General features: G+C 44.3%; 1 protein-coding gene across 1 annotated transcript in view; it reads left to right on the forward strand.

The window, feature by feature from the left end:
- MTAP (methylthioadenosine phosphorylase) overlaps positions 1–19,656 on the forward strand; it is a 45,837-nt gene that overhangs the window by 17,560 nt on the left and 8,621 nt on the right. Inside the window, exons 5-6 of the mRNA XM_080819998.1 lie at positions 15,001–15,103; positions 19,331–19,570. Coding sequence (XP_080676124.1) covers positions 15,001–15,103; positions 19,331–19,570 — 343 coding nt within the window. The remainder of the gene's footprint in view (positions 1–15,000; positions 15,104–19,330; positions 19,571–19,656) is intronic.

Genomic DNA, 19,656 nt, shown 5'->3' on the forward strand with positions numbered 1-19,656 from the left:
CATTCTTGGCAAGAACCCTCCCTTCTGCATCATATGGACAGGCTCGTCATGTCTGGTTGTCTTTACATGGTGTTACGATCGACCAGTTGGTTCAAGAGCTAGGGGCTTTTTTATTATTTAATTGTATAAGTAATATATAACGTTCCTTTACCCCTCCCCCCCAAAAAAATTCAGCAGTAATAAACTGCCACGATCCTAGACTTTTTCTGAATTTAGAAATTGTTGAAGAGTGGGTCCCATTGGTTAAGTATCCCGACTCTTGATACGAGCTCAGGTCGTGATCTCAGGGTCGTGAGATCAAGCCCCGCATCGGTCTCCACCCTCAGCATGGGGTCTGTTTGAGATTCTGTCTTTCTCTCTCCCCTTTCCCCTGCTCCCTCTTTCTAAAAGAAACAAATAAAATCTTAAAAAAAAATAATAAAGTAGTTGAAGAAATCACAAGTGAAGCGAGTGGTCTCCAAGGGGTCCCTTTCCATTGCCCCCAAACCCCCCACAATTCCTGGTGAAAGGAACCACCTCCCAGAGTGGTATTCCAGATGGAGACAGGTGGCTACACTCTGCGCCTTGAATCAGTGGTGGGGAGAAGTAGCGCAGAGTTTAAGCCATCCGGTGGCTCCTGCTGAAGTCCCCAGACGATCACCTCTGTCCATCCCACCCTCCCCATCTGCTGTCGCTGAGTTTTTTCCACCCAAGCACTGCTCTCACCTCTTCCACAGGAGGAAAGTTTATTCAGTCCAGTTCTCTGTGTTTTCTGTCCGTCAGGGAACTGTTCTAATTTAGAGTCCATCAGAAGCGTTCCTGATAGTTTCTGGTGGAGTGAAACTATTAGGTGGAAGTGTATGAAACTGACCATTCTCTAGGTTAGAAATGGTTGAATATCAGCAGTTTCTTGTGGTTCACCTTATAAATAATGGGGGTAGACTGAAATTCATACATGCCCTTCACCTATCATTTTTCCTGTTACTATTTCAGCACCTGACACCATGTATGTATTGTTCATCTTTCCCTCTGGAACATAGGCCGTGTGAGGGCAAAGACCCTATTTGCCACTTTACCCCTAACACACACACATGCCTGTAGTTGCTCGGTTAGTATTTTCATGATACTTTGTTTGTTTTTTTGTTTGTTTTTAGATTTTATTTATTTATTTGACAGAGATCACAAGTAGGCAGAGAAGCAGGCAGAGAGAGAGGAGGAAGCAGGCTCCCTGCTGAGCAGAGAGCCCGATGCGGGGCTCGATCCCAGGACCCTGGGATCATGACCTGAGCCGAAGGTGGAGGCTTTAACCCACTGAGCCAGCCAGGCACCCCGGTTAGTATTTTTAGAGCAATTGAATGAATATGATCATTCGAAGGAAGAGGGAGGCTGGGATTCTTAATCAAGATCTCTGTGGTTATCAAAGTCCATGTGTTTGGAGGTAATGACTTAAGAAAATGGTTGTAATATGCTTGTTCAATAAAGCAGAGTACATGGGGCGCCTGGCTGGCTCAGTCAGCAGAGCATGGCACGCTTGATCTCAGGGTCGTGAGTTCAAGCCCCACGTTGGGCCTGGGGCCTTCTTAAAAAAATAAAGCAGCATACAAAACTCCCTATTCAGGCTGGTCCAGATTTATAAAGTATCATAAAAGTTCCTGGAAAGAAAAGTCTGACTTTGGTCTTAAGCCTCAGATTAATTTGTTACTTAAATAGTGTAAGTGTACACTCGCCTTTGCCAGATCTTTTCCTCGTATATAGTAAATGTGGGTGTTTCATATACTGGCTCTTTCAAGAAAGCAGTTGGAGCAGAAAGATGGAGAATAGGAAAGAGAACAGGTATTGCATCGTATCTGGTTTCATTCTGTCTTAGTAGTCCTTAGCCATGTAACCTTAAGATCTTCTGGTATCTGTTTTCTTTTGTGTCCTGTGTGGATAACCTGACTCCTTACTCTTTTTTTTTTCTTTTTAAAGATTTTACTTACTTATTCGAGAGAGTGTGAGTGAGAAGGTGAGAGAGAGCATGAACAGAACAGAGGCAGAGGAAGAAGCAGACTCCCCACTGAGCAGGGAGCCCGGTACAGGGCTCAATCCCAGGACCCTGGGATCATGACCTGAGCCACCTAGATGCCCCCTAATTCCTTACTCTTGCCTTGGAAGTTCAAAGTCTCTAGCAAGTGCCTTTTATGGGATCTAGCACCTGCTACCTGCCCAGTTCATGGGTGCCATTATCGTGAATGTGGCGTGTTGGCTGGAGGGGTCTGTAATTAACACTATTCTGTAACAAGAGAAGAAACATTCTCTTTTTTTTTTTTTTTTTTTTAAGATTTTATTTGTTTCTTTGACAGACAGAGATCACAAGTAGGCAGAGAGGCAGGCAGAGAGGCGGGGGGAAGCAGGCTCCCTGCTGAGCAGAGAGCCCGATGCGGGGCTCGATCCCAGGACCCCGGGATCATGACCTGAGCCGAAGGCAGAGGCTTTAACCCACTGAGCCACCCAGGCGCCCCAGAAGAAACGTCTCTTAAGAGGCGGAACCCTGGGGCACCTGGGTGGCTCAGTGGGTTAAAGCCTCTGCCTTCGGCTCAGGTCATGATCCCGGGGTCCTGGGATCGAGCCCCGCATCGGGCTCTCTGCTCAGCAGGGAGCCTGCTTCCCTTCCTCTCTCTCTGCCTGCCTCTCTGCCTACTTGTGATCTCTGACAAATAAATAAATAAAATCTTAAAAAAAAAAAAAAAAGAGGAGGGTTCCTAAGGGAATGTCATTTAGAAGAAATCTCAAATTTTATATTGATAACATATTGCAATGGTAACATTTTGGATTTATTGGGCTAGATATGATATTAAAGCTAATTTTACCTCTTTTCCTTTTTTTAATGCATCTGTTAGAAAATTTAAGATTGCACTGGGTGGCTTGTGTTCGATTGCTGTTGGTCGGTGTTTCTGAATGATACCGCTGCTGGCTGAGTCAGTTCACCAGGCTTGGGCGCATACATGATTTACTGTATGTTTGTCTCATAAGAGAAGAGAAATCAGCACTTTTTGCCTTATGAGTAGTGGCGTTCTTGTGTTGTACTAATAATGGCGCTTTGTTGAAGGTGAATCAGGTTCAGGCATGCACCTGATGTGTCCTCTCGGTGCCACACGCTGAGCTAGAGGCTGAGCTGCCTGCAGCCAAACACCCCACCCCAGCTTGGGGAGCGAAATCCCAGCATTCTGTGAAGCCGCCCAGTGGATTAAAGCCACGGGGACAGAAGCCCTGGATCAGGTTTTGTCTTGGCTCTGTTTAGCCTCAGACACATCGGTGGCCCGTGGCCCTCTCTTCGGAATCCAAAGTTGAGCTCCACCATCGTGGAGTCATCTTCTACCCAGTCACTTCTCCAGGGTCTGATCTGGAAACACACATTTGCTTATTGCTGCCACTTTCCTGGCACATTATCCTGGAACAAATATCCTCGTGCTAAAGGGGCCTTCAGAGGTTGAGAAGGATCTTTTTAATCTTTTTAATCTCCCTAACATAAATGTGTGATAAAGAGTCAGGATTGGGGTGGGGGGCTCCAGGGTGGCTCAGTTCATGATCCTGGGGTCCTGGGTTTGAGCCCCGCATCGGGCTCCCTGCTCGGCGGGGAGCTTGCTCCTCCCTCTCCCTCTGCCTACAGCTCCCCCTGCTTGTGTGCTCTCTCAGTTCTCTCTCAAATAAAATATTAAAAAAAAAAAAAATTCAAGATGGAGTAGTGTGGCTGTTCTCGCTTAATAGACGGCAGAACTAAAGCACATTACTTCCTCTGCCCTTGGTGCCCAGTGTAGGGAAGACCACCACCAACCTGGTCCCTCAGCCTTGCCGTGCGTACCTGAGAGGCCATCTAGGTTGAAGAGTGACAGGTGGCTCTGACTTCATGGTTGTTTTTAAAAAACATTTAGATTTCTACTCTAAAAATGGAATACACCTTTAAAGGGGTCTGATGGGCTGGAAACTCTCTTAATAAGCTCATTGTCTTCTGAAAATAATTTTTTTTCTCTCTGCTGTGTTCCTGCCTGTGAAGAGATGAAAGCCTGGGCCTGAGAGAAGGGGAATTGGGTGTGGCTGACCTGGAGAGAGCAGGACAGCAGACCGGTGGGGAGGGGAGTGGCTCCAGGTATTTTTGGGGTTACTTGACTGTGCCCTGGCCCCTGGTCCGGGGCTCCCTGGGCCATGTTCCTTACAAACCAAAGTTAAAAATAGTACCTGATAACCAAGAATTTGGAGGATGCTCGCCCACAGTGTCTTTGGTGCCTCATACCTCCTGATGAATGGGGTTTGATGAATCCATTTCTTTTGCCTCAGTGGAGGTCCTTATTTTAGAGCCACAGGTCATTTGACAATTCAGGATCAAACCTGATTAAGAGTGGGACTTGTTTCTCTTCCGGGTGGTCATTCCACAATCTATCTGAACCCCGGAAAGAATTTGACCTTTCGTCTGTCCCAAGAGACCATTTATACTTTAAAAGGATCTTACAATGGAGATGCTCCAAGATTCATAATTTGGGGGTTCTTCTGTGGTGCAAACCTTTGTATGTGCAGCGTGTGCCTGTCACCCCAAACTACTCTCCACGCTGTGCAAGGTACCCATGGGTAGAGGATTCCGGCAGTTCCACATGTGACCAACCTCCTCACCATCCATCCTGATTGTTATTGTGGAAAGGAGCTGAATTCACCAGATATCTACAAGCTCTTGGGAAAGATGCCCACATTCTATTAAATTGTTTTTTTAAAAGATGCAGTTTAGTAGGACCCATTCACCCACGAGGGCTGCAAGAACTCTCTCAGGCTGTGCCCAGCAAACATATCTGTTAAGGACAAGGATAGGATTCTTACATTTATTTGTTTATTTGTTTGTTTATTATTTATCTATTTATTTATGATTTTATTTATTTATCTGACAGAGACACAGTGAGAGAGGGAGCACAGCACAAGCAGGGGGAGTGGGAGAGGGAGAAGCAGGCTTTCCACCCGCCGAGCAGGGAGCACAATGTGGGGCTCGATCCCAGGACCCTGGAATCATGACCTGAGCCAAAGGCAGACACTTAACGACTGAGCCACCCAGGTGCCCAGATTCTTACTTTCTCATAGTGGTCTTTATCAGGAATGTTTTACAGATAAGGACTTTTTTTTTTTTTTTTTTTTTGGACAATGAGACAAATACAACCAAAAAATTACAATGAAAAACATCAGGGTGTGATCCCCGGCAGCAGATGTTTTCTGCCCGATGCTGTTCCCATGTTGGCCTGACGTGCCTGAGGCCCCCAGTTAGATTCTGCTGAAGAATGCAGTGGGAGAAGCCCCAGCGTGGAAGTGTGAACATCCAGAATTGTTTCCTGGCTCTGCCCCCAGATTCTTTGGTCACTTAGCGTCCTCGCTGCTAGATGAGGGTGCTGTGCTCTGATGTCTGAGCTGTGATGTCTTCCCTTTTCGGAGAGTCGTGCACTCGCTAGATTAGGGAAATTTTTGACTAAGCGTGGCTGCAATACTTACTGGCTTATTCATCAGGAAAGTCCCACCGTAAACATGGTGGTAAGGGATTATGTCAGTTTTGTTTCCTCCTCCCAAAGCCCTGGGCTTCCCCTCTCCGCCTCAGTGCCATGATGTAAGATTGCTGGTGCCCGCCCCTGTCGAGGACTGGCCTGAAGGTTGGGGTGTGCTCTGATGTCCGTTAATCACCAGTCTTTGGACCTCTGGGGCAGGGTGTGGATTTTTATCCACACTCGCTGCAGTTATGGTAAGCAATTGCCCAGGAAGCCTTCCTTTGGCTCTTTTCCCATTCCTCTTAGCAGCTATTTGAAAACCTTTACTGTTGTCACGGCGTCCTCCCCACCTCCTTCACTCTTGGTTGAAAATGTCTCTTTTTTATATGAAAACAGAAGCTATTTGGCCTAAACTGACCATGTTCCTTCTCCTTCCCTCTCACCAGTTTACTTGCGTGCCTGCCCCCTGTCATCTTCCTGCCTACACCTGTCCTGGGAGCCCGGCGGCTACTCCCATGTTCCCGGGACTTCCCGCATTCTGCTCTGCAGCCTGGCTTTATGTCCTTTCTCTTAAAATTGCTGATAAGCTCCCAATTTTTGAGCTACTACTAAGTGCCACAAATCACTTAATCCTGTTCACCACATACAAGGGTGGTTTTCCTGGGTTATAGTCAAGGAAACTTAAGACTCAAAAATACCGGTCATTTGCTAGTAAGTGGGACCTGTGGATTTTGAATTCTGTTAATGTCCAAAGCCTGTGACCTCACCCACCCCTCAAACACAGACTTCCAGTCCTGCCCTCCCCCTTCACAGTCACACTGGCCGCTAGATCCAGGACAGGGTCCCATAGATACCTCACACTTTATAATTCAAGATTAAATTATCCTTGGGGGGGTACCTGGGTGGCCCAGTCAGTTAAACATCTGCCTTCAGCTCAGGTCACAATCCCGGGGTCCTGAGATCGAGCCCCACATCGGGCTCCACTTACTGGGGAGTTTGCTTCTCCCTCTGCCTCTGCCTGTTGCTACCTCTGCTCATGTGCATGCTCACTCGCTCTGTCAAATAAATAAAATATTTTTTAAAAAATAAAAAAATGGATTCTCCTCTTTGGATATCTTCTAGCCCCACACTCTCACTCTCACCCCACCTTAGTTCCCTATTCCCTACTTGGAAAGTTGCTAGGTTGATACAGTCGTGCTGCTGTCCACTTGGTGGTCGCTGCTGTGGCCCTGTGTCACCGGTTCACAGAGAGTCTGTCTTTGGGTCATTCCTGTGCTTGCTTTGAACCACCTTCTGTTCTCCATCCCCACTGCTTTCATCTGGTCAGTGCTTTTCTTCCCAACCCTTTTTCTGCCCAGCATGCCTCCTGCAAAGCCAGTTTTGACATTACTCCCTGAACACATAAGAGAAAGACATGATCAGGAAAGTGCTGGAGCATCTGAGTGGCTCCATCCGTTGAGTGTCCGACTATTAATCTCAGCTCAGGTCTTGATCTCAGGGTTGTGAGTTCAAGACCTACATTGTGCTCCATGCCCAGCATGGAGCCCGCTTTAAAAAAAAAAGGTGCTGGAAATGGAGCATCCACACATCTCTGGGAGGGCTTGCCTCAGAACCTTTATTTGGTTGGGGTTTGTTTTTTTTTTAAGATTTTATTTATTTGACAGTGATCACAAGGAGGCAGAGAGGCAGGCGGGGGCAGGGGCGAAGCAGGCTTCCTGCTGAGCAGAAAGCCAGGTGGGTGCTCAATCCCAGGACCCTGAGATCATGACCTGAGCTGAAGGCAGAGGCTTAACCCACTGAGCCACCCAGGTGCCCCACTGGTTGGGGTTTTACCGAGCAGTGATTAGTACCAACCCAGAGTTCACATCACAGTCCAGGGGGAAGTAATGTCCTAACAAGCTCTGTATGCAGAACACCTCAGCACTTAACTGTAATATGATGTCATATTTTCCTATTTCCTTTTCTCATCAATGCTGATGATCTTTGACATGTACTTAGAAATACCTTGTCACCTCCGCCGTGGTTTCTTCCATTGCCTTTGTATTGCCCATTTCCCTCTCCTCAGTGAAGTTATTAATGTTTATTATCTGGTTACATCTGTTCTTTTGAATGTGAAGTTGTTATTTCTGGATAATTTTGAAGTGAAAGAAAATATTAAGCTCTTCCCACATGTCACATGCTCTTAGGTCCTGGGTAATTAACCTTCACGTACCTTTTGCTGGTAGAGATAGTTACAACTCTTTTCTTTTTTCTTTTCTTTTTTTTTTTAAAGATTTTATTTGTTTATTTGACAGACAGAGATCACAAGTAGGCAGAGAGGCAGGCAGAGAGAGAGAGGAGGAAACAGGCTCCCCACCAAGCAGAGAGCCCTATGTGGGGCCGGATCCCAGGACCCTGGGACCATGACCTGAGCGGAAGGTAGAGGCTTTAACCCACTGAGCCACCCAGGTGCCCCTCTTTTTTATTTTCTTTCCAAGATTTATTTATTTTTAGAGAGCGAGAGCACGCAAGTCAGGGGAAGAGGGAGGGAATCTTCAAGTAGACTTTGTGCTGAGCTCGGAGCCCGGCATGGGGCTCCATCTACCGCCTGTGGAGAGCATGACCTGAGCCACAGTCAAGAGTCGGACACTTAACTGACTAAGCCACCCAGGTGCCCCTTTTTTAAAAGACAGTCTGACTCAGTAAGGTTTAAAATATTTATGCCCTTGCAATGAGCCTTCCTTTTGTGGTTTGTAGTTCTAAGAATAAAAGCACCAAATGGTGTATTTTTCTAGACACATGTAACCAGGACGTGTGTGTGTTGTTTCTTAAGAGCATCCTAAGGCGGTGGTTGAACAGCTATCCTGTGGAATGTGGTGAAGTTGTTAACAGGATTTGTTCAAGTTACATACACTGACCTGGAGCCATGTCCATGATACTTTACAGTGAAGCAAAGCTGCTTCTGTGGTCCTGTGTTCCTGGTGCTACGAATTATCACAGCACTAGGAAACATCGTGGATATACCTTTTATGACCCCCTTGTACAGATGAGAAAACTGATGCCCATAAAGATTTTACTCAGCACATATGTCAGAGCCAGGATTTTACCATTATGTTGCTGGTCTGCATGCCCTGTTTCACAAGTCCTCATGAAAACTATGAAATGGGAGGAGAAAACTGTACATGTTTATTAAACAGTCTTGCCTCCTGGGATATATAAATAAAGGTTTTTCTCATTTCCTGTGGCACTGTAAGCTCTCATTAGGTCAGAGCAATGGAAGGATCTTCATTATGTGTCCAAATTTAGAAGCTCTCAGTTCCTTCTGGTGAAGAGAACAGATTCATTCCATGTCATAATGGGTTGCCATTCATGTTGTTCATGTCAAAATTTCCTGTACGTTTCCCCACTATAGTTTTACCATTTTTTTTAAAGATTGTATTTATTTATTTGACAGAGATCACAAGTAGGCAGAGAGAGAGGGGGAAGCAGGCTCCCCGTCGACCAGAGAGCCTGATGCGGGGCTCGATCCAGGACCCTGGGATCATGACGTGAGCCGAAGGCAGAGGCTTTAACCCACTGAGCCACCCAGGCGCCCCTATAGTTTTATTTTTATTTATTTAAGAGAGAGAGTACAAGCAAGCAGGGTGCGGCGGGAGGGGTAGGATGGGACGGGAGAGACAGAATCTTAAACAGACTCCATTCTCGGCTCAGAACCCAGACATGGGGCTCGATCTCAGGACCCTGAGATCATGACCTGAGCTGAAATCAAGTCAGACCCTTAACACACTGAGCCACCCAGGCTCCCCTCCCCACTGCAGTGTTAAACTCTCTTCTTCCCCCTCAGCGCTCTACCTTTCTCCTCCAGATGGGAACCCTTTGTACCCTAACTCCATGACCTAAATCTTCTAGGATTTGACTCTTCACTTATACATATGCTCACAACAGGGGCACCGGGGTGGTGTGGTTGGCTGAGCATCTTCTGATTCTTGGTTTTGGCTCAGGTCGTGATCTCAGGGATGTGAGATCGAGCCCCGTGTTGGGCTCTGCACTCAGTATGGAGTCTACTTGAGATTCTCTTTCCCTCTCCCTCTGCCCCTCCCACTCGTGCTTACTCTCTCTCAAATAAATAAATAAATCTTAAAATAAATAAATTAACAGGGATGCCTGGGTGGCTCAGTCATTAAGTGTCTGCCTTCAGCTCAGGTCCTGACCAAGTCCTGAATCGGGCTCCCTGCTCAGCGGGGAGCCTGCTTCTCCCTCTCCCACTCCCCGTGCTTGTGTTCCCTCTCTCACTGTGTCTCTCTCTGTCAAATAAATAAAATCTTTAAATAAATAGATAAGTAAACATGCTCACAACAGTGCTGTTCAAGTGTGCATACCCACACGTGTATATACACCTGGAAATTTAGAAAGCTTATTCTTAATCATATTGATCTTAAAATTATGCATATTTCCTAGAATATAAATATTCTTTTGATCTAACCGGTTGGTGACTTGGCCTTTTTTGTTTCGCTATCTTCTATTTGTATACTTTAAAAATTTTTAACTTAAATTGTCTTTGGTGTTATAGTGTATGTTAAAACTAAAATGCTGTCCAACCTAACCTGTGTTTTAGAGCATTTACGAGTAATACATACTTGTAATGAGATAAAATGAAAATAGTATAGGAGGGTATATGGTAAAAAGTGAAACCCTCCTCTGTTTCCAGTGGGTGTATGCCTTACCGTAGCCCTTTGAAGGGAAATTGGGTGAAATCTGTCCATTAAACTTGAAAATGTGGGAGGCCTTTGCATCAGTTCCTTGACTGTTTTTGAGGAACACGTGCAAGGTAGCTCATTCAGAGATATGAGTTGCACCATTTTTAATTGCCTGTTTTTTGTATAATAACTTAAATATACTGATACATCCATGGCCTTCTATTCAGAACCTTAAATAAATTTCTATGTGCTGATACAGAAATGTCTTAAAGATCTATCATCATTAACTAAATTGAGCATATTGTCCATATTACCTACCATTTATATATTTTTTAACACACACAAAAAAATGTTTGTGTGACTCTATAGGAATTCTAGAAAAAGAACGGTTTGTCTTTTTCTTCTATCCTAGCTCACAATGTGCAGTCTTCCCTTTAAACCATCTCTTTCAGCTTCCCACACGTGTAGTCAGATGCCACTGTGTTCTTCCTTACAGACATACTCTCTTCCATTGTTGGCAGTGTGGCTCATTTAAGCTGCTTTCTGAGTGGAAGTGGGTTGTTCTCTGTTTCCTGTTTGTATTAACTTGACTCAGTTAACATTGGTATGCCCAGTTATCTTTGTGTTTGTATGAACATCCTCGTGGGATCAATTGCTAGCGGAACTACTGGGCATCAAGGTGGCCGTGACGCCTTGCTATACAGAACACTTCCACTTTCCCTCAGAACTCAGGCTTTAATAAAAAGAGGGTGTAGGGGCATCTGGGTGGCTCAGTCAGTTGGGGGTCCGAGTCTTGATTTTGATTCAGGTCATGATCTCAGGGTCGTGGGATCAAACCCTGCTTCAGACTCCGAGCTCAGTGGGGAGTCTGCTTGAAAATTGTCTCTCTCCTCTCCCTCTGCCCCTCCCCCTGCTCACAATCTCTCTCTCCCTCTCCTTGTCTTTGGGATAAATAAGTCTTTAAAAAAAAGAAAAGAGGGATTGGGAGGATTTTTTTGTTTCATTTTGGTTTCTTAGAAACTGAGTTTGAGTTTGTCCATGCGCATTACTATTTAGATATCTTTTAAGTGACGTGGGTGGAATCATTTCCCCAAAACCACGCTACTTATAAGCAGCCATCGGCCCTGCTTTGCCAGTAGATTAATTGACTCATGTTCCTGCATGTTGAGGCTTGTTGGGGACATGTGCTGCCTCACAGATGTGCAGTTTTGTTTGCTTCTGCTGTAGGACAAGTGTTCTCCTTGTTGTTTGCAGCTCCACTTTTCCTCAGAGGGAAATTAGTAACAAATGGCTGTCCGAGAGCCGACTCAAGTCTACTAGTCAGTTATCAGCCGATTCAACAACCTACCACTCTTTTTTTTTTTCTGGGCTTTTTGCTGTTGTGTGTGTGAAAGTGCTCAGTGTTCTCTCCTTGGAAGCCTTGAACTCACTTCTCTTGCCAGGACACAACACAGTTTTGCCTCCTTCACTCTTCCATGCACAGTTTTTTGTTCATGTGCACACTTCACTTCCCTTAGTATGTGTCCCTGTTTGAGAGCCTCAGACTGTTTTTCTGTGTACCTTCAGCTTGAGGTCCACACATGTGTCAAGCCCTGAGGTGGGCACTTGAGAAGTACAGAAGCAGATTTTCCATAAACAGTGGTTGCTAGTGCTGAGGACTTGCTTTCCGTGTCTCATTCAGTCTTCACATTGACCTTAGAAGGTAGGTGGTATTCTTTATTCCCCCATTTTAAATATGAGGAAATGGATACAAACTGAGGTACAGAGAGATCAGATTGACTTTTCTCTGAGGCACGGAGTTACTGAGTGAGCAGTAAAGCCAGCCAAATCAGTCAGTCCCAGAGTGTTTTCCCTTGGGGTCCCAAGCTAACGGGGAAGTGAAATTCGTAGTCCCCTTGCCTCGCTGGGTGGGTTTGCTAATGAAGCTAGAGTTGGGGCCGACCTTCAGCATTATTTCTCTCTTTTTTTTTTTTAAGATTTTATTTATTTATTTGACAGACAGAGATCACAAGTAGGCAGAGAGGCAGGCAGAGAGAGAGGGGGAAAGCAGGCTCCCCGCTCAGCAGAGAGCCCGATGCAGGGCTCAATCCCAGGACCCTGAGATGATGACCTGAGCCAAAGGCAGAGGCTTTAACCCACTGAGCCACCCAGGTGCCCCCAGCATCATTTCTTTATAACTGGTGGAAGCCACAGCTGGGGTTGGCTGTATCTTAAACCACATAAGCATGTTTATTAGTATCCTGTTGCTGCTGTAACAAATTACTGTTGACCCTTATACATCATGGGGTTAGGGGTGCTGAGCCCTATTCAGTTGAAAATCCATGTGTAACTTTTGACCTCCCAAAAACTTAACTGCTGTTAGCCTCCTGTTGACCAGAAGCCTTACTGATAACATAAATAGTTGATTAACATACTTTATTTGTTATATGCATTGTGTCCTATATTCTTATGATAAAGTATGCTACAGAAAATGTGTTATTAAGAAAATCATAAGGAAGAGAAAATACATTTACACACTGTACTTTTTATGGGAAAAAAATGTGCTCCATTCCCCCCGCCCCTCCATGATTGTAAATCCCATTGCTCTTGGTCAGAATTGCATTCAGCATCAATCATGCCTTACCATTTTATGCTGGACAGGAGTATTACTGTTTACAGTGATTTCAGTTTAAGTCATTAACTCTTTCATTGAATGTGTTGACACTTAAGTTAGTTATGTGAACAGGACAGATAGGTGGGCAGGCTGTGTGAAGAGGTGTTTTCTTACACACTCCTTCTCCTGGATCTTGACAGCACAGCCCTGAAACCATTAGAAATATTGGTAGTAAAGTGTTCATGTCTTCCTCAGGGCCCAGCCCTTCACTTGCCCCTCCAGGGCTAAGTTCTCTGAGGCTCTGGCCTCAACCATAGATTGTCCTTGGGGCTGGCTCCTCGTTTGTCTCTAGCTTCCAACCTTGCTTCCGAGCTGCTGGCGATCGTCTGGACATCTTGGTTGACTCCATCTCACAATGCCTGTGCATATGGGTGGATGAACTACATTTTATGATTGGAAATAGAGAATCAAACAGATACAGCTGTTGTAGCTAGTAGTTAAAGAGCTTTGCTTAAAGAGAAAAGTGTAAAATGTTCCACTTGACAGAGGGAACGAACTGTAGTTAATTAGCACTGTGTGTATGTGACATAACATAAAGCATAACTAATTCATGTTTTGTCTTAAGGTTGAAGGTCAGAACAAAGAGGAATGATTAGGCAAAGAAGGAGTAGAAAGAGAAGAGAGAGGAACAGAAGGTGGGGGTGTTGTTGCATGGACATTTATGGGGATATAGTTGCTGGAAGTTTTTGTGGCTGTTTTCCTACTTCATCACAGTTGTAAATGGGGATATTGCTAATACTTGACTCATGGAAGGCTGATACCAAGCCAGGGCTGGAGTGCGTGGCACCATTTTATTGGTTAGTTTCACCAAAAGAGGAAAGCCTCTGTTCATGGGGAGTAGGACAGCCATTTGACCTGTTCTTCAGCCCCATCTGGAATTGCTTGAGGGTCAACTGGGCCTTCCCCTAAGACAGAGGACAGAGGGCTGGGAGGAGCACAGGCTAGGTTTTCATCCCTGCGGAGCATGGAGACTTCATTATGGAGCCGGGTGGCTTTGGTGCCAGCTAAGAGTCACTGTTTTCTATGTGACAGGATGGAAGTAACAGATGAATTCTGGTAGGTGGATGCACCAGCTGTATAAATCGAACCAGTATATTTCTCCATGCTCTTCCCTTCCCTCCCGCTCCCGGAAGGAGACATGAGGTGATCCAGCTTCCCCTGCTTTCCCTTGGTCTGTCCCTCCCCAGCCCTCCCCTCTATAGGAAAGATGAAGACTTTCTTTCCTGTATTACTCATGAGTTCAAGTTGAGAACAATATAAAGGACACAGAAAGTGCTTTATTCTGAAAACTTCGGGTGAAAAATTGCAGGGTGACTTCGCTCTGGGTTAATTTTAGCCTTTTGTGGATTCAAAAATGTTTCACCAAGAAATTGAACTAAGGTTTCAGAACTAATTACAGTGGGTAGAGGAACAAGCTAAATGAGGTGGCAACGAGATTCCTAAAAGTGGAGTGGGACAAACGGCTCTTTTCGTCAGTGGGCCAAAGGTCGGGGATGGAGGGCAGGAACTACCTTCATGAGAGACAGGCCCATCAAATGCAAGGTTAGAACCTTGTTTGGAACTTGAAACTAAAAAAGCATTAGTTAAAAAATTAAAAATAAGTAAAAAAAAAAAAAAGATTTTTGAGGCCATCAGGGAAATTTGCATCTCATCTGTTAGTTGGGATTGAGGAATTGATTTTTATCAAATGTGATCATGACATTACAGTGAAAAATCCACATATTTTGGTTCTTCTGAAGTTGGCGTGAAACAACAAAGTCTGAGATTTGCAACCATGGAAAAGCTAACAGATGAAGCAAGTGTGACAAAGTTTGCATTGTTGAATCTAAGTGATGGGTATCTATGGGGTTCACTGCACAACCCCTCTACGTCTACAGTGATTGAGAATTCTATAGTGACTTCTTAGGGCCTCCCGAGCCCAAAGTTGAGCTGTACCTACAATCTGCTGTGGTTGTCCTGTCGGTCACCGGACCACACACTTGAATTCCTGTTGGAAAGCATGTTGCTACTAACCCAGAGCCAGAAAAGCTGGACACCATCCTGTAAGCAGTTTTTCCAGCAGTTGCCTTCAGCTTATCCAGAGCTGTCGATTCTAGAGCAAGGACCAAGGTGTTGACCTAGGTACTGTGGATTCACCGGCCCCCACAGGATGGACTGAGGACTTTTTTAAAAAACAAAACCTTTTCACTTTATTTTGTAGGACCACTAAAAGGCCTCAGACCTTCTATGATGGAAGTCATTCCTGTACCAGAGGAGTGTGCCATATTCCCATGGCTGAGCCGTTCTGCCCCAAAACGAGAGAGGTTCGTAGTCTTTCTGGAAGGTGTGCCAAAATAAGTCATAAGGGCTTGGGGTGGCATCTAGAGAGTTCAGTTAATTGGCTAACAAGCAAGTGGCCTTCTTCCCCTCTCCAGCTCGCTTCTTCTACAAGGTTTTTAGAAGACTTTCCCTTTGTTAGTACTGCCTCCACTACTCTCAGTCATTGATAAACTGAGCCACTCAAAGTTGCAGCCTATCTTTTTCATAGGTTTTGATTTTGCTGTCAGAATACCTTTTATATCATTTAGTGTAGGACAGCCTATTAGTCAAGAGGGGACAGTCTGGAGCCAGATTACTTGGGATCAAATCTCTGCTCTTGTTCTTAATAGTTGTGTCTTGTTGGATAAGTTATTTAATGCCACTGGGCCTCAGTTTCCTCGTTTGGAAAATGAAGGTAATGAGAATGTATACCTCACAGTACTGTGTGAAGGATAAATGAGTGACTTGTGATTTATAAAGTGCTTTGAGCTGTATCTATCAGTTATGAGACATCCAGCAACTGCTAACTGCTTTTAAGAATTCAGTTTTTGATAATGTGTGAATTGTCAGATTGGCATCATTGGCCTTTGAGCTGAGTTTGGCTATTACTGTCCAGCCTTCTGTCCAGGATTACACTAAAATCTTTGAACTAAGGGGATAGTCCTTTAGTGGAATTATCTAAGCATTGTACTCATTTAGATAGTTTTAAACACTGCATATGGAAAGTAGATGATTTATTGCAGCTTTTGTGTTCAGCCCTGCGTAATTATGTAAAAGTATTTAACTTAGAGTTAACAACAAGGGCTTCTTAACCTCACGGTGGTCTTAAACAAAAATCTAGAATCTGAAGCCAGGACTTAGGGAGAGCCTTTTTAGATAGACCACTGCTTATTGATTCTGATTTGTGTGAAAATATTTTTTATTTATTTTTCAAAAATGGCAGGTTAAATTTGTATTTGGGTATTTGGGATATATATGTTTCTAGGTAATTATCAACAGACTATATCAGAACGTTGCTGCTAGTCTTCCCTCTGAAACGCAGATCTGTTCACGTAATACATTGCTTTCCAGGGGTAATTAGATGTATATAAGATTCTTGTCCATTTCTAAATGGGGCTGGCCTAAGAATAGGCCTGAGATGATGTACCACAGAAAACACTGAATTCAGGTACCAGCAGTAGAAGGAAGGGAGGGGAAATACTAATGATGTATACGGAAACATGCAAATGTGGTGGCTTGGCAATTGGGGATCATTTCCAATAGCAGTTGGCCTCCCTTGAGACCACATTAACTCAGCTATTCTTGGTCTAGCCAAGGCAGGGGGGACCCCCACCCTTCTCCCATGTAAGACTAAAAGAATGCTAGCAAAGGCGATTTAAGAAGTGGGGCACCTGGGTGGGAAATGAGAAATGGGGCGCCTGGGTGGCTCAGTTGGTTAAGGGTCTGCCCTCAGCTCAGGTCATGATCCAGGGTCGTGGGATTGAGCCCCACGTTGGGCTCCCTGGTCAGCGGGGAGTCTGTTTCTCCCTTTGCCACTCCCCTTGCTTGTGCTTGTGCTCTCTTTCTCTCTCTCTGTCAAATAAATTTGAAAAAGAAAATGGGAAAAATAAGCCTTCAGAATATAACTTTATTCCTACATACTCTGAAAGAGATTTATAAAATATTGTCCAGAAATGTAGAGTAGATGGTGCTGCCCCTTGGTGGTGATCACTTTTAACTTAAAACATTCACATGACCTTTTGTGTACGGATGAGGAAGGATTGTCAATGTGAATTGTCAAATGGCAAACAAGATTTTTGCCACTTGTGTTATATGTAAAGAGGTAAATATGACAATATCCACATGCAGATAGAGTGTTTTTAGAAAATTTACCCAAAGAAGCTGGTGGTTTCCCTTGGGGAGGTGAAATGGTTCCCCAGAGCCTGGGTAGAAAAAACATTTATCACATACGTGGGGTTAATATTTTGTCCCCATCACTTCTACCCCCAAAATATTTTCACCTCTAATCATTTTAGGAGGTAATCGGAAGCAAAGTCTTTCAGAGTCTAGACACATAAAATATATTTAGCTTGGTGGTCTAATATTGTTAATATATTTGAAGGATGGTGGTAGATTCAGGAGTTCCATTATTATTGCTCAAAACATGCAAATGAAAGCATGTTTGCCTCAGACCCAGAGATCTCTCAGCCTGTGGTTTGTATTACTGATACATGATGTTGGAGCTGTCTGTTCTTGTGGTTGTGGGGGTACAAAGTGCTGGTTCAAGTGATAAGACCCCATGTCTTCCACATCCATAATCCTTCACTTCTTCTTCCTCACCATCATGGCACCCCCAACTAGGGAGATGTGAGAACGGAACATGCCACAGCCCAGTGTACAAGGTGGTTGTGATACTCCTCCAGTCATCTCTGGAAGTACTGAAGTTTGGCCAAAATACACGGCTTGGTTATTCAGGATTTTAAAAGACATTGAATGAAGATGGGACTGGGCTGGCTATATTTTAATTTGGGGGTGGGGGAGGGAGAGGTGAAGGAGGAGTGATTTAGGCCCTCGAATTTATAACCTGTACTCAAGGGGAAGGTTTTTATTAAGCATAATCTTATTTTCAGCATATATAGTATAAATAAACATGATATAACATCACCTTATATATTGTCTATGACTTGTCACGCTTCTAAATTTGGTGTTGCCAAGGCTCTTATTAAAACTGTTTCTCACATTGCTGTATCATAGTGAAAATTATTTTTTTAAAAATAGGTTAATTTGCTTATGTGGTTCCAACATGTGCTGGCTAGACTTTGGCCTAAATTGGAGCCTTTATTGACGTTGAGTCACACCATTTTATATATAAAGTACTCCAGGAATCTTTGCCAGTTATTTGGCAAACAAGTGTAGAAGGTGCCAGGATTAGTAATTGTTAGAAGAGTGGTTTAGCTTTTATCCAGTGTTTACAGTGTGCCCAACACAGTCCTTTGCTGTATTATTCTTTAGCTCACTTAATCCTCACAGTACTTCTGTAATACAATCTCATTATTCCCATTTTACAGATGAGAAAATGAAAACATACAAAGATTAAGTGAATTTTTGGCAGTGCTTAAGTGGGTTAACAGTTAATTTTTTTTTTTTAATTATAAAGGAATGTTGAAGCACAGGCTAGAAATTAAAACCTGAGAATTAGATGTGTGTTACTAATTAGTCACTGGAAAAAGTGATCAAACTTTTAAATAATGTTTTTAAAACCCATGCGTGGCCTTGCCATCGAAGTAAGATGCCATGATAAGTTTATCCCTAGAGAGAAAACCAGCACAGTCCCATTCTGTTTTTGCCTTTGGGAGAGACAGCAGGCAAAAGAGATTATGAAGAAATCAGTTTCTTTGTTCTGGAGGTGGGGAGATCAGAGAGAGAACCGTAAGCAGGCTCCACACCCAGTTTGGAGCTAGCCACAGAGCTTGATCACTGAGATCATAACCTGAGCCAAAATTAAGAGTTAGACGCTAACCAGCTGAGCCACCCAGGAACCCCCCAAATCATTTTCTAATTAAAAAAAAAAAAAGCTTCTATAAAAGTCTTTAGATTTTGTGTGAAAGACCAGTCAGGAGCTTGGAAATCATTCTTAACGTGTCTTTGAGGAGATGTGAATAGGATTGGCACCTTAGCTCAGCCTGTGGAGTGAATGACTCAGACTCAAGTCCATGTTCCCAACCCAGCTTAGTCTCTTTAAGCTGCTGAGAAATAAGTGAAATTAAACTGTATAAACAAATGCCTGGTATAGAGAAAAAGCTCACTGTTTGCTCTTGTAGCTATAAGCTGTGTGTGCAAGGGGCCAGGGGAACAGGGTTAGATGATGGGGTGAGGATCTAGGAAACACCCTTCCGTGATCTTCCAGGCTGTCTGAGGGACTGCAGGTACTAGCCTTTATAGTGGAACATGAGGGGAAGAAAAACCAAAATAGTTGGGGTGCCTGGGTAGCTCAGTTGTTAAGCGTCTGCCTTCAGCTCAGGTCATGATCCGAGGGTCCTGGGATCGAGCCCCGCATCAGGCTTCTTGCTTAGCGGGAAGCCTGCTTCTCCCTGTCCCATTCCCCCTGCTTGTGTTCCCTCTCTTGCTGTCTCTCTCTCTCTCTCTCTCTGTCAAATAAATAAATAAAATCTTTAAAAAAAAAAAAAACAGCAAAATAGTAAGCTGTTAGCTTACGTTTGTATGTTTTGAGTTTGTGGTTCTTTGTTTTCTAGGTCCTCATAGAGACTGCTAAAAAGTTAGGACTCCGATGCCACTCAAAAGGGACAATGGTCACAATCGAGGGACCTCGTTTTAGCTCCCGGGCAGAAAGCTTCATGTTCCGCACCTGGGGGGCAGATGTTATCAACATGACCACAGTTCCAGAGGTGGTTCTCGCTAAGGAGGCTGGGATTTGCTATGCAAGTATTGCCATGGCGACAGATTATGACTGCTGGAAGGAGCACGAGGAAGCGGTAGGTGGAATTCTCTTCCCAACATGTACGGCCTGGGTTTCCGGGCCCTGTGGAAGCTGTTGAGAGAGTGTCTTCACCATTTGTTC

The sequence above is a fragment of the Martes martes genome (genome assembly GCF_963455335.1).
Source record: "Martes martes genome assembly, chromosome: 12".
Taxonomy (NCBI): Eukaryota; Metazoa; Chordata; class Mammalia; order Carnivora; family Mustelidae; genus Martes; species Martes martes.